This window comes from Arachis stenosperma, chromosome 1 (genome assembly GCF_014773155.1).
Source record: "Arachis stenosperma cultivar V10309 chromosome 1, arast.V10309.gnm1.PFL2, whole genome shotgun sequence".
NCBI classification, from domain to species: Eukaryota; Viridiplantae; Streptophyta; class Magnoliopsida; order Fabales; family Fabaceae; genus Arachis; species Arachis stenosperma.
The window spans coordinates 9,717,482-9,732,844 of NC_080377.1; the positions used below are offsets into that span (position 1 = coordinate 9,717,482).

The 15,363-nt window shown below is 33.2% G+C and overlaps 1 protein-coding gene across 1 annotated transcript; it reads right to left on the bottom strand.

Annotated features, from left to right (window-relative positions):
- Positions 1-1,893: 1,893 nt before the first annotated feature.
- LOC130974915 (uncharacterized) lies at positions 1,894-14,291 on the bottom strand. Its single transcript, XM_057899756.1, has 7 exons — positions 13,941-14,291; positions 12,914-13,001; positions 11,889-11,944; positions 11,620-11,790; positions 10,951-11,022; positions 2,623-2,736; positions 1,894-2,016 (listed from the first exon to the last, which is right to left on the bottom strand). Exons 1-7 carry the CDS (start codon positions 14,289-14,291, stop codon positions 1,894-1,896), a joined length of 975 nt encoding a protein of 324 aa, XP_057755739.1.
- Positions 14,292-15,363: the final 1,072 nt, after the last annotated feature.

The following is a 15,363-nucleotide window of genomic DNA, read 5'->3' on the forward strand; positions in this document are numbered from 1 at the left end:
TGTATATAGATTTTTATCTTAAATTTTTATTATTTTATAAAAGATAATACGAGTTTGTTTGAATCATTGGATATATTTTTAAAAGGATATATTTTTCTTTTATCAAAGATATGAAGACTTGAACTCCCGATTTCTTAGATGAGTATAAGGAGACTATGCTATTTAAGCTATAAATTATTGGCTAAAAAAATATTTTTTTAAAAATTTTTTATAAAATAATTTTACTTTTTAATATTTTATATAAAAAAATATTTTTTTCTATTATTTTCTTTTTTGTTATCTCAAGCCGTTTGTCCGTTTCCATATTGTTTACCGGATGTCTTATTTTTAAATTAAGTTGACATAATCTAAAATTTGATTTTAAAGTGAACAATTAAAAAAAATCCTTAGCTTTTTATAAACAATGATCGTTTTGGGGTTTGTTTATGAGATGGAATTTTGGACAAAAAGAGGAGGCTGTTAAATTTTTAAGTTTTATACAACAAATCTTTTCTTCTCACTCTATCTTTTTCTCTTTTTCAAACTTTCAACCATTAAAATTTGCTGTGAACTTGGGGTTTAGTTAATTTGTCGTAGAAAGTTATTGTCATTTTCGAAGTAGGGTTCTTTCCAAAAAACAAAATCCTTTTTTTATCAATAAAATATCGTTATGATAGGTTAAATACAATAATTTTTTTTTCAAATAGAAGTTTTTCTTATATTATTATTTTTTATTATAAATTTGATAAAATTTTAAAATATTTTAACGTTTAATCTTAATCTACAACACATAATTATTATTTAAGAATTTGACTCACTGTAAATATAAAATAAAATTTAAATCTCTAATACTTATGTAAACAGAAAAATAAGTTAATAAGTCTATTGTCTAAATTATTGCCTACAAAACTACAACCAACTTATTATGTTAGGTTAAATGCAATAATTTTTCTTTTTCCTAATAGAAGTTTTCCTTATATTATTATAAATTTGATGAAATTTTAACTAATTTTAATGTTTAATCTTAATCTAATAAGACACATAATTATTATTTAAGAATTTGAATTACTGCAAATATAAGATACGATTTAAACCTAATACTTATTTAAACATACGAATAAACTAACAACTTTGACCTACTTAAATTGATTTCTGAGCCGCAATTTTGACTTTTGTTATTACCACCATATTCTGAGTTAGTTTAGAAATGGCTGGAAAAATAAGTGGCCGATGAAAAGACTAGAATGTAACTGTATGTTGAATTATTCTGTAGTTGAATTCTCTTTTAAAATTAATTAATTATTAAGGAGATTATAAAGAAAGCCCATAAAAAATGGAAGAAGAGATAAAGTGAGTTGAGGAGATGAAGACAGAGGAAAAAGAGGACACATGCAAAGGATATGAAAATAATTAGTGGATGACATGAAGAAAATAATATAAGATAGAAATAAAATTAAAATTAAGATTGAAAAGAGATAATAAAATTAACTTAAATTAAAGCTGATCTTTAAATATTCTTTTATCAAGTGTTACATTTTTCATTAATGAAACAAATTTGAATTTTCTATTTTATTATGTTTTATCTACACTTTTTTTATTTTATTAAGAGTACATTAGCATTTACCATTAATTTAATATCTATATATTATCAAAGATTATGATTAATTATTAACAATGAGATATGAAGAAATAACATATTCCTTAATAAGAATTCTTATAGCAGTTATTAATCCATAACTCATAAGTATAAGAAGTAATATATAACATTCCTACTTAAAATTGGTTTTGGACCAAAATATATTGAGACTTGAGAATATTAATTAAATCCCTCTTGCATGTGGAAAATTAATTAATGGGGAGAGTAAAAGTTGATTAAGTAATTAAGCATGCATTGCGCCTCATTTTGTATCATTATTATTCCTTTTTCTTAGCCAGAAAATTTCCCATGGACTTTGCTAATTTTGGGTAATCTTCAATTAGTTCCTCTTCAGAAAGTGTGTCATCATCTTTTTGTGGAGTCCATAGCACCTCCCCAGCCTGTAACAAATTGAAGACATAAAATTAATTACTAAATTAATTATTTTTATACGAATATATTAAAATAAAATATATAAAATAATATTTATATTTATATAAGGGTAAAGTATATTTGTTGTTCCTGAAATTTGATAAAAGTTTCAAAAATACTCCTAAGTTTTATTTTATTTCAATTTTGTTCCAGAAGTTTTCGATTTGCATCAAATATACCTTCGACGGTTAAATTTTCAAAAAATTTAAAATCAATCTAACAATAATACATGAAAATTATACTTAATTTACTTGTGTTGAGGGTTGTTCTTATGAAATTATTGTTGAATTGGTTTTAAATTTTTTGAAAAATTAGCCGTTAGAGATATATTTGATGCAAATAAAAATTTTTTAGGACAAAATTAAAACAAAATAAAATTTAGGGATATTTTTAAAACTTTTATCAAATTTCAGGGACAAAAGATATACTTTACCCTTTATATAAAAATACATGATAATTAATTTCGTAATTGATTTTTAATATACGAATAAAGTTTTTGGTTAATTATATAGTCATACTGTTGAAGAAATTAATAATAATTATTTAATTAATTGAATGTATGTGTTTGATCTTACTAGTAAGTGTTTTGATAGAAGGGATCTAAGCTTTTGTAATGTTCTCTTCAAATCTTCAGCTCCATTGATACTTGGAAGCTTATGTGTTCCTTTAGCAGCTACCAAAATTGTTATCTGATATATATATATAATTGTATTAAAGAATAATGCAAGAAGAAAGGATTAGAACTCCCACTCTATGTTTAGAAAAATGAATAATGTTTTATGTCAGTGTATGTAAATTACCATTTGAAATATATATGCATATATCTAGATAATATAAATATTATTCTTCGTTTAATTTATATCCAAAGAATTGAACTCTCTTGAATATAAAGTGACAAACCCTGAAAAAAATGAAGTTGAGTAGAGTTAATTGTGTTTCCCCTTTTGATAAGAATGTTCTTTTAGAGTGTCTGTTTTATATCAAATTTCCAACAATAACCCATTTTCCTCTCTAGCTAGATATAGAGAAATAAAGTGTTTCCCTAAAGTAAGCAATGAATTAAGTCACTAAAAAAAAAAAAGTAAGCAATGAATTAACCTCCATGGTATCTGGACAAATTCTTGGGTTTTTTGGAGTGTCACATGCATTTATTCTTGTATTGATTGGGATTTAGGGGTATCATTCACATGATGTTCAAGAGTAGAAGATAAAATTTTAACTAATTTATTTCCAAAAAATGTTACACAAACTTAATTAAGAGAAAAAAAAAACTTACATCTAAAAATTATGTCAAAACACAAAAAAACATAAAGTCGTTGCTTTCAGTGTGAAAACTGGCATCCCATTATATAAAAAAGAGTATATATCCAAATAGCTTTTTAAAGAATTTTGCGTCAAATATTTTTGTTTTTAACAAAAAATTATTATATTAAGATTTTTGAACTTTACAAAAGTAAGACATATAAGTTTTTATTTTAGTTAAGTCGAGTAAATGCTCAAAATAATTCTTGAAGTTCAAATTGCTACTCAATTTAGTCTCCCACTTTAATAAACGACCAACTAAATTCTTGAAATTCCAAAACGTGCATTTCTATTAGTCCTTTAGAGAAGTACCGTCTAAACGTCTGATGACGTGGAAAGGAAGTGGCAGTTGGACATTCGAGCTATATGCCGATGTGTCCGAATGTTGAATATGATTCAAATTGGTATCCAGAATTGTTTAATAATATCTAAATTAGTCCATCTTCCATTATAAAATCCTAATTTCCAAATTCTTGTCTTCTCTTCTTCTTATTCTTTTCTTGTCTTTTCTTGCTCGAGGCTTTCAGGTCCTCACACTTTGAATACACATCAATCAAATTTGTACCAAGAAAAATATTATGGTCAAACTCCACTTTCAAACACAAAAATACAACTGAGTTCCCAGCTCATAAGCTTTCATTTGGGAGCAAGCTACCAGAACAGCTAACATGGTCACTGGCGTAGGATAGATCCCCAACTTAAGTATATCCATAAACAAATTTACAGATATCATAGGGCACTTAATTGGCAATTACCCACAAATCAAAGAATTTCAAACAACCACATTCTTCTCAATCATTTCATCGAACAGTTTTTGAGTCTCAAATACAACACCACATTTGCAGTGCATACTAATGAGAGCACTGTCTATATGAACGTTAAAAAAAATTCCAACTTGACAGTGAATGCATGCAGCTGAATACCCATATCAAGAAAAATCGACTTTGCGTAAACGAGTACAAACTTGTTAAGAAGAAGAGGAGAGGATAATGGATCATTTCGCAAATGGGGGCAATAGTTCCAAACGAGTGGGGTCTAATGGCTTTCGTTTGTAACCAAAGATTTGACAATACATGGACTAAAAGGCATGATCTTGATCGGTGTCACTGTGATGTGAAACATGGGTAGTTAATGGTCACGAGAGCACCAAAATTGGTGGTTTTGACCCCTGTTGGTACACAATTGAAGGCGTTAGTTGCTTCTTAATGAAATTCATCTGCATTCTTCCCGTTTTCATCCCCATCCCCATCCATGGAAGCTCATGATCTCTGGAAGGTACTTAATAACGCAAAAGGGAAAAAGTGATGTTGTATTGATGAATCAGAATGTAATTACAAGGAATATGGAGCTATATGAGTTTTAAGTATTACTTGAAGAAAAGGAAAAGAACAATGAACAGTGATTGGAACTAAGAAGAATCAAGTGAAGGAAGAAAAAGGAACGCAGCAATTCTGATATTGCATGAGAACCTGGGTAAGAAGAAGAATTAATTAGAACAGAACAATGAGGAGTATGTAATCAGAATAGGGAGGAAAAGAAGAAAGGATAGCACCATACCAGGCTCTAGCTACCAGCATAATCCTTTCATTTTCTATTTATGATGCGTCCTCTCATGCTTCTACGCACGTCTGCAGAAGGTGGGTTAGCAGCCACGTGCCTCTGCTCTGTAACTAACTTCCCTTTTGTAGCATGGTTTGCATTAGAGTGCTCACTCCCACCCAATTCTGTTATTCTCTTTCTTACATTACCCTCTCCATTTAGCCCAACCTTGTCCTCAAGGTTGAGAGCAGGGTATAGTCTAATCACGTCTGCAACTGGCTCCCATGAAGTTTCTGCAGTGTCTCCAATTCCCCACTGCACATGGACCTGGTCTTCTGGTTTTCCATGTTTGAGAATGGTGCGAACTCCTATAACTCGAGAAGGCTCAAGTATAGGACCTTTGGTACTAGTCTGTAGAGGCAATGGCAAGTACTGATCAGTGTTATCCCCGCGGAATATTTTTAACACTGAAATGTGAAACACATTATGAATTTTGGCCTCAGGAGGAAGTTCGAGTCTGTAAGCCACTGAGCTGAGTTTATTGACAATGCGAAATGGGCCAAAGTATCTCATTTCCAACTTCTGATTTTTTATCAAAGCCAGTGAATGTTGGCGGTAGGGTTGTAAACGAACCAGTACCATATCATTCTCTTGAAATTCAACATCTCGATGATTTTTATCAGCAAATGTCTTCATATATTGTTGGGCACGATTGAGGTTGGTCTTAAGTTGCTCCAGCAGTGTGTCCTGGTTGGTTAGCAACTCTTGCAACGACGGTTCATCCTCATGAGAGAACTCATATCTAATGAGATTTGGGGGAGCACGACCATATAAAGCCATGTAAGGAGACATTTTGATGCTTCTGTGGTAAGAAGTGTTATACCAATACTGGGCCCAAGATAGAATATCAAACCATAACCTAGGATTCTCAAAACAGAAGCAACGAAGGTACATCTCCAATATCTTGTTCAAGACCTCACTTTGTCCGTCCGTTTGTGGGTGGTATGCTGAGCTCATGGATAAAGTAGTGCCTTGTGACTTAAATAATCGCTGTCAAAAATGACTCATAAAGACCCGGTCCCTGTCCGAGACAATGGAGCTAGGAAAGCCATGGAGTTTGACAACATTCCTGATGAATGCCTCTGCCACTGAGCGGCTATCAAAGTCATGTTTCAATGATATAAAATGAGCAAATTTTGTCAATCTATCAATGACCACCATAATGACTGTGTACCCATGAGACTGTGGAAGAGCAGTGATGAAATCCATGCAGACAGCCTCCCAAACCTGTGATGGTATTGGGAGAGGTTGAAGCAATCCTGCAGGTAGTTGAGCCTCTGTTTTGGCGCACTGGCAAGTGGAACAAGAAAGAACATAAGCTCTGATATCTCGTTGCATATTTAGCCAATAAAAAGCAGAACAAATCTGTTCCATAGTCTTGGCGATGCCGGAATGACCTCCAATCACGCTATCATGGAATTCGTGCAAAATTGCTTGCATCAATAAACTCCCTTTTGGAATCACCACCCTATTCCTCCATAATAGCACCCCATTCTGAACAGAATAGTTGGGGTCTTTAGGTGAGCCGTTCTCACAATTTTCCCGAAGCTCCCTCAGTACGTTGTCAGCCTCTATTTCGCTCTTCAATGTATTAAACCATTCCGGTTTTGGGCAAGACCAAGCAGCCATGAAGCTGCGAGAAAGGGCATCAGCAGCAGTGTTCTCCTTACCAGGTTTATATTGAATCTCAAAGTCATACCACATGAGCTTGTGTATCCACTTTTTCTGGTCAGGGGTGTGCAAGGTCTGATCTCCTAGAGTCTTCAAGCTCTGCTGATCTATACGTATAATGAATTTCTTTCCCAATAAGTAATGACGGAACTTGGCTACCGCTTCAGTCACCGCATAGAATTCTCGGGCATAAGCTGACTGGAGTTGTTTGTTAGTAGATAATTTCTTAGAAAAGAATGCAATGTGGTGTTTATCTTGCAAAAGAACTACTCCAATTCCCGTACTAGAAGCATCAGTTTCCACTATAAAAGGTTGATCGAAGTTGGGAAGAGCTAAAATAGGTTCTGAAGTAATTGCCTTCTTTAATGACTCAAAGGCATGAGCAGCAACTGAGCTCCACCGGAAGGCATCTTGCTTTAATAAATCTGTGAGAGGAGATGCAAGAGAAGCGTAACCTTTGATGAAACGTCGATAGTAACCTGTCAACCCCAAAAATCCCCGAAGTTGTTTGAGGTTCTCAGGTGTTGGCCAAGCTACTACGGCTTGAATTTTATTCTTTTCCATGTGCACCCCTTTCTCCGTGATAGTGTGGCCCAAATAGTCAATTTCGGGCACAGCAAACAAGCATTTTGACATCTTGGCAAATAAGGACTCCTTCTGTAAAGTTTGTAACACGATCTCCAAATGGGCTAAGTGTTGAGAAGTGGAAGGGCTGTAGATCAATATGTCATCGAAGAAGACAAGGACAAACTTCCTCAAGAATGGCTGAAAGATATCGTTCATAAGGTGTTGGAAGGTGGCTGGTGCATTTGTTAATCCAAATGGCATTACTAGCCATTCGTAATGTCCTTGGTGTGTGCAGAATGCGGTCTTGTATCTATCCTCCGGCTTCACCAAAATCTGGTGATAACCTGATCTGAGGTCCAACTTTGAAAAAATTTTTGCTCCAAATAACTCATCCAGAAGTTCATCCACTGTGGGAATGGGAAAGCGATCCTTGACTGTAATATTATTCAAAGCACGGTAGTTAGTACAGAATCTCCAAGAACCATCCTTCTTTTTTACCAAAAGGATTGGTGACGAGAAAGGGCTACGGCTAGGTTGGATGATGCCATCCTTAAGCATCTCTTGAATCATGCACTCAATTTGATTCTTATGGTGGTGAGGGTATCGGTATGGTCTAACCCGAATTGGTGCTGCTCCCTCTACCAAGGGAATAGAGTGATCATGTAATCTTTGTGGGGGAAGCCCTGTAGGTTGCTGAAACACTGTTTGATACTTCTGGAGGAGTTCAACAAAAGCAGGCCTCATGGTAGGGGAAGACGGCAGGGGAGTGGCTATATTCTGTGCGGGTTGCTGAACTTCCACTGTAAAGGCTTCCTCAATTGCATCAGTGTTGAGAAGACGTCAGATGTGGTGATACTGAGCTTGCTCCGGGGTGGGGTTCTTCTCACCATGCACTGTCACAAACTCACCATTATGCAGGAATCGAAGAAAAGCAGCATCATAGTCCACAATGTGCGTTTTCAATTGCTTGAGCCAAGGAGAACCAATCACCAAGTCACCTCCAGCCACATGCAGCACAAAGACATGTGGAATAGTGATTTTGCATCCGCTCATTGTGACCTCCAGAGAAGGGATATAACCCTCAATATCCATGATACCAAAATTTCCCACTATCACCCTCACACCAGGGGCAGGCTGCACTGGGATGTTCAAGAATTTGGCTATCCGAGGCTGGAGAAAACTATCAGAGCTGCCTCCATCCAATAGAGCTCGAACCTCCAATCCTTGAAGGATAGCTCTAATTCGGATTGTGGATGAACCAGAGGTACCATGCATGGCATTGTAGGATAGGTGATGGCCAGTCACTTATTGCTCAAGAGTCTGAAGGAAGGGATCTACTACCTCTTCAATTGCAGCTTGTTGTTCCCCCTCGGGGGCTTCGTCTTCTTCAAGCTGAAATAACATGAAGTGTCGATTTGGGCATTTATGGAGAGCCGTGTATTTCTCATCACACCAATAACACAAGCCTTTGGCCCTCTTAGCCTAAATTTCAGCTGAGGATAACCTGCGAATCGGATTACGTGGAGAAGAAGTGGAGGATCGTGGTGATGATGCTGGTAGTAATGGAGGTGATCCTGTACGTAGAGAAGGCTTAGGTTGAGTTAGAGCCAATGTCTGAGGGTTAACCGAGCGGAACGAGGCCGGTGCCGTAGTGGTAGTCGGGTTGGGTGAGAATTTATCCTCGTATAAACGGGCCAAGCTCACGGCTCTCATCAAGGAAGGTGGGCATTGCGCCTTGACCTCGCGCCTAATATCCTGCTGTAACCCGCTAATGAAACAATCCCGCAAGGCATCCGGGGGATCAATGTGGGATCGGTTAGCCAATGCCACAAATTCTGCATAATAATCAGAAATCGTCCCTCGCTGTTGGAGTTTGAAAAGAAGTTCTCTCGGCGATTCAAACAGTGAAGGACCGAACTCAATTTCAATTGATCTCTTCAATTGGGTCCAAGAACGAAAGGGGGATGTACGTTGCATCATCTGAAACCAGGGAATTGCCATGCTCGACATGTGCATTGCAGCCAGACCCAATTGTTCCTCTTCGGGAACTCGAAAGAACTCAAAATATTGATCAACAGAAAAAATCCAAGCCAAGGCATCAGATCCGTCAAATTTGGCAAAGTCGCAGTTTACCTTCCTGGGTTGCGCAGCTCCGCGCCAAGAATGATCCCCCCCAGAGTTCGCGCCATGGTGAGAACCCAAGACAACCGAGCGAGCCTGGGATGACTCATTCGCGATTTGGGAAATGGAGGCTTGGAGAGACTCGAATTTCAGATCCGTCGCTTCCTTCAATCGAGCACGCTCAGATCTGTTTTCTTCCATCATCGATTCCATCATCTGGAACAGTTTCTTGATGTCGGCCTCCAAACCCTTCATTCTGGTGTTGTCTGCCATGGCAATGAAAGCACCAAATGGAAGGTACTTAATAACGCAAAAGGGAAAAAAAGTGATGTTGTATTGATGAATCAGAATGTAATTACAAGGAATATGGAGCTATATGAGTTTTAAGTATTACTTGAAGAAAAGGAAAAGAACAATGAACAGTGATTGGAACTAAGAAGAATCAAGTGAAGCAAGAAAAAGGAACGCAGCAATTCTGATGTTGCATGAGAACCTGGGTAAGAAGAAGAATTAATTAGAACAAAACAATGAGGAGTATGTAACCAGAATAGGGAGGAACAGAAGAAAGGATAGCACCATACCAGGCTCTAGCTACCAGCATAATCCTTCCATTTTCTATTTATGATGCGTCCTCTCATGCTTCTACGCACGTCTGCAGAAGGTGGGTTAGCAGCCACGTGCCTCTGCTCTGTAACTAACTTCCCTTTTGAAGCATTGTTTGCATTAGAGTGCTCACTCCTACCCAATTCTGTTATTCTCTTTCTTACAATCTCCCTATTTGAATGGCGGGAGATCCACGTGGAGAGGGGAAGAGTGACCGGACAAGTCGTGGTCGTGGAGAGTGTGAGGGTTTTCATCGTTGTCTTCTTCTTTGTCGGAGTGGAAGTGGAGGTGGGAGCTGGAATTAGAGTGAGGCAGAGAAGACAGAGGAGAAGAGGAGAAGCATGCTTCGCAAGGTGGAGAGAGTGGTTGATTCCCTTGAGTGAGTTGATGTATTCGAAGAGGAGAGGTTGGAACGACGTTGTTTTCACATGTTTAGGGTGTCCCTCCCTTAATGACGTCGTTTCATCCAATGTCTACTTGGCGCTTCACATTTCATGTCATCGACGTTTAGATAGTACTTCTCTACTAAGACACTAATGGAGATGCACGTTTTGGAATTTCAGGAATTTAGTTGGTCATTTATTAAAATGAAGAACTAAAGTGAGTAGCGATTTAAATTTTAAGGACCATTTTGGATATTTACTCTAGTTAAATCTATTGTTGTCACTTTAACAAATAGGTCCTCAAAAATATAACAAAAGGACTTATATGTTACTTTTATAAAGTACAGGACTTCAATGTAATTAAAAAAATTTAAAACAAAAATATTTAATACAAAATTTTTTAGTAATCTATTTAGGTATATACTTTTAAAAAAAACTAAGCTAACAAGCAATTAAGGATGAAATATTGTTGCATTAAAAAACCTTTACAAAAAATTCCACAAACCAAAGTGACACTAGACTTGAACATTTTAGATTGATTAATTAGATATATTTGGAGGGCAGTTAATTAAAATGCAGGAATACAATAATTGACAATACAAATCCAAGCAAATTTTATAAACCTATGAGCAATAAATAAAAGAAATCATACCATACCACTATGAACTCATTCCCAAACCCATTGAGAAGTAGTTTCTTCTCTTCTTCAGGTTTCTTTTCCTCATCCAACTGCAAGAAGAGACTACCAATTAGTTAGTTAGTTATAATTCTATATCAATTTAGATGATATGTTGCATTATGATACTATGGTGAATATGCATGTTTGCAGAGGCGGAGCTAGATGAAATATTAGAGGGGGATTAAAAATATTTATACAATAAAATAATATTAAAATAAAATTTTAAAAAAGACTAAACTGAAATTTACATATAATTTACATGTAAAAAATTAAAATTAGAGGGATCGTTGCCTCCTTCTTGAGTATGTAGCTCTGTCCCTGCATGTTTGGGTTAAATAATATCTGATTTAAGTTTGACTGTGCTGGATTAATTTAAAAGTTTTTTAATTAAATTTATGTATAAGTTTTTATGATGGTAAAATTTTGATTTCTTAAGCATTTCGAAACAATTAATTTGAAAAAGAAAAAAAATTCAGAAAATAATTTATTTGTTTGTAAAATTTTGATTTCCTTAAGCATTTTTGAATAGTATCACATTACAAACCATAATGAAGGGTATTTTGTGAATATTTCTTAATTAACCTCAGGGTGTTCATTATAATTTTTAATAAAGCTATGAATATAATTAACTAATATATTATATATACCAATGTGTACTCATCATCATTGATGAACACATTAGCACTCTGGTTTCTTGTACTAATCTTCTCTTTGCCATTAAAGTTGACTAATGTCTCTTTGTCAAATTTGGCTCTCTCTTCATGTGATAATTGAGTGAAGCATTTCTCTCCATCTTCCCTACTCAGCTTAAGATCCACCTACAAAAGATATTGTTTGATACAATGATAATTGATATCTAGAAAATGATATTTTTTTACTTTGCCAATGAGAAGAAATTAAATGAATTATTTCTTACATATGAATATCCTGAAATACAGTAACCAGGATTCTGATGCAAAGCTAATATTGTCTCTGAAAGAGAAAATTATTGTGATAAATTAATGCATCATAAATAAATGAAGCCTTGTGTGAACAATGTAATGATCTTAACAATTATTAGTTTCAATTCCTTGGCACATACTAGCTAGCATCACAAAATTAAAGAAACATATCCAGAGCAAAAATTAAAGAAACATATCCAAAGCAAACATATTCATATCAAAGTAACTAGTATGTTCATTTTGCATTTGACTACGAGCTTGTTTGAATGACCTTCTAAATAAAAAAATAATAATTTTGAGTTATCTTATTTTAAAAGATTTTATAAAAAAATAAAAATAATTTTATATTTGAATATTTTATATATACAAAAAAAATTTATCTATCATAATTATGTTTAGATATAATAATATAAAAGTATTATTTATTTATTTATTATATGAAAAATATCTATTTTTTAAGAAAAAAGATCTTTTAAAAAAAGACGTAAATGGTAACTTCTCAAAAAATGTATTTTTTATTTTTCTAGCACCTTTTATTTTTACTATCATAAATTTACCAAAACGTTAAAAAATAAAAAAATTTATCTTTTTTCACTGAAAAAAGTTTTCTATCAATTTAATAGTGCCCAAACAAGCACTATACATTCTATATATATTTAATTTTGGGTTAGAAATACAAAAACGGATGGATATAAAAATTAAAATATTTAATTATTCTATTAATTTTTATAGTTTTATCAAGTTTTAATTAGATTTTATAATTTAAAAAATTATAATTAAATATTTATATTAAATTTTTATTTAGATTATTCCTATTTTTTTATGTTAAAAAACACAATTATTTAGAATATTCGTTTTCGAATTTCATGGAGCATACAATTTCTATCATAGTTAAATTAAAGTTTTGCGATGTACAAACTACAAAGAAAGTGAATCATACTACAATAATTTAGAGAAAATAAATATTAATGACATATACCTATTAATAAGTTGCTCACACCTTCTGGAGAAGATGTATCTGCAGCTTGGGCAATCCTAGTTAGATCCCTTTGTATTGAGCTTCCCTTCTTCCCACCTAACATTGCAACCTTCAATTAAGGCATTCCAAGAAGATATCATTAACATTACAACATCATGATGCTAAGCAATTTTATTAATTGCTTTTAAAATAATGAATCCTATCTAATTACAACTCATACTAATCACTTAGTTAATAGACTAAATACACTATCAACTTGCTAACTTAAGCTTGTGTGATTTTGTTTTATGCTGATTTTTTTTTTTTTGAAAAATAAGAATCGCTAAACTCACTTCTCAGAATATATCTTGTCATAAAATTATTTATTTTGAAATAATTATGAGTTGATAAAATTAAGAAGATCATTTTTTAATAACCATTAAATGAAAATAGTAGACTTAGCCATATGATAAGACCTATAAATTATTCAATGTTAATTAAGCTTATACACTTCCTCGTTTTAGCAAATTTTCTCACAATTTTTTTTCAACATGTTTATATATTTTCATAAATATTTTTTTATTAGTTTAGGTAGCATTACTCTTTAATTTTTTTATTGAATAAAATAAACCTAATTGATAAAATTAATAAAGTGACACATATTATGAACTACACCTTTTAGTTTATTTTATTTTTGCAATCTATATTTATTAGAATGACACTAAGTAATCCAACTTAATTATATATATCATAGTCTATTATAGAATCAAGATAGATGTTGCATATAGTTATTAAGAGGAAAGAAATAACAGGGACATCAGAATTTTTGCTTTTGTTTATCAAGTAGTCGTTAATGTTTAAAAATATAAACTAAAGTCTGTTGTTTTTGTGACTTAAAAGAAAATAAACAATAATAACAAAAAATAAACAAAAAATTGTTTAAGAAAAACAATTATTTAATTATTAAACTAAAAAAATTAGATCGATAACTAAATTAAAAGTGATAAAAAAAATTTGATAACTCTTTAATATTTTTTGTTACTTAAATTGAAAGCATGTTTTATCATACCTGAATCTTGATCACAGAAATTGCATTTCCATTTCTGTGTTTACATAATCCAACCAAAACCAAACCAAACATGAAGAATAGAAACACGCTTGGAACCCCTCCATCATCATTGTTACTTGGAGTGTTATCATCAACAGAAGGTTGAGAAGAATCATAATGTTGATAATGTGAATGATCATTCAAAGATGATTGCGAGGACGAAGAATCCGAATCGTCAAAGAAACTCCCTCCCATGACGCCTCCGGAAGGCGAGGCCAGAGCCAAGTAGTTATGGTTGTTGCAAGTTTTGATGAATAAAATACTAAGAAGCAACAAGGCCATATTAGCATTAGGCCTTCTCAACAGATCCATTTGCGCGCAAAAATTCAATTTTTTTTTTGTTAGGTTTTGATTTTCTCACTTTAGAAGAATTAAATTCTATCGAAAGAATTATACTTTCTGTTCTAACTCAATATACACTCTGTTCCTTGCGTCACAAGAAATGTTTTGCATTATTGTATTTGGATGTTTAGGGTTTTCTCATTGTGCATATAAAATTTGCACTAAAGTCATGGTGAGAGTTTAGATTATTGGTGCAAAGAGTAGGGAACAAGAGAGTTGTAAGGATCTGATGATAGAAAATTGCATTGGCATGCAATTTCTCAAGTTTATTTTTGTGAAGGAGAATGTTTGGGATTTCATAGAGATCTAGAAATGTGTCATCAAAGAGATTTAGGATCACAAACTCTTTTTCTTACCACCATAATTGCGGAAAGTTGGAAACTTTGCTAACCATATATTATATGTAATTAAAGAATATTCATAATATAGGTATTTATTTTTCCATGATAACGTATATATGATTAGTTTAAATAGTATATGCAATATGCCCCTCTCAAGAAACCCACTTGTCAAGAGGAGTATTATTATAAATGTTAAGAATGCATGAGAATTTTGAAGTAGCGCAATGCTACGGAACGAGCAACATTTGTGATTGGTAATCATCAATTAGTCATCAATGATGATTTGATGGTGTGAGATTGGTGTGAGATTTCATCCAATGACTCACCTTTCTCCGCTGGTTACATGCTGGCCAAAATGCAATAAAATTGGTGGCCCCCTAGACTTTTCCTTTGAAATATATTAACTACAAGCTCAAAAAATGACCTTTTAATTTTTTATAGCAAGTGTTCTTAGAATATTTCTTAGAAAATTCTTTAATTTTTTTTAAATCTCAAAACTAGTTGTTTTACTTCTTAGGCAAAATTATAATGCATAGGGTTAAGTTATGATATTAAAGTTTTTGGTTACCAAGTATTTTCCTTTTTTTTAAGTATATATAATCAAGTGAATAACTATTAATGATAATAGTGATTAATTTTTTTGTCAAAGAAGTTTAAAAAGTTAAACACAATTAACTATGCATTATATACACTCCATTCCC

What these genes read in the sequence shown, in the direction of transcription:
- LOC130974915 (XM_057899756.1), bottom strand. Translation starts at nt 14,291, where the DNA reads ATGGATCTGTTGAGAAGGCCTAATGCTAATATGGCCTTGTTGCTTCTT. An exon ending in TTGGGAATGAGTTCATAGTG is followed by an intron (nt 2,737 to 10,950) that starts GTATGGTATGAT and finishes TATATATATCAG; the next exon opens with ATAACAATTTTGGTAGCTGC. An exon ending in TTCTATCAAAACACTTACTA is followed by an intron (nt 2,017 to 2,622) that starts GTAAGATCAAAC and finishes AATTTGTTACAG; the next exon opens with GCTGGGGAGGTGCTATGGAC.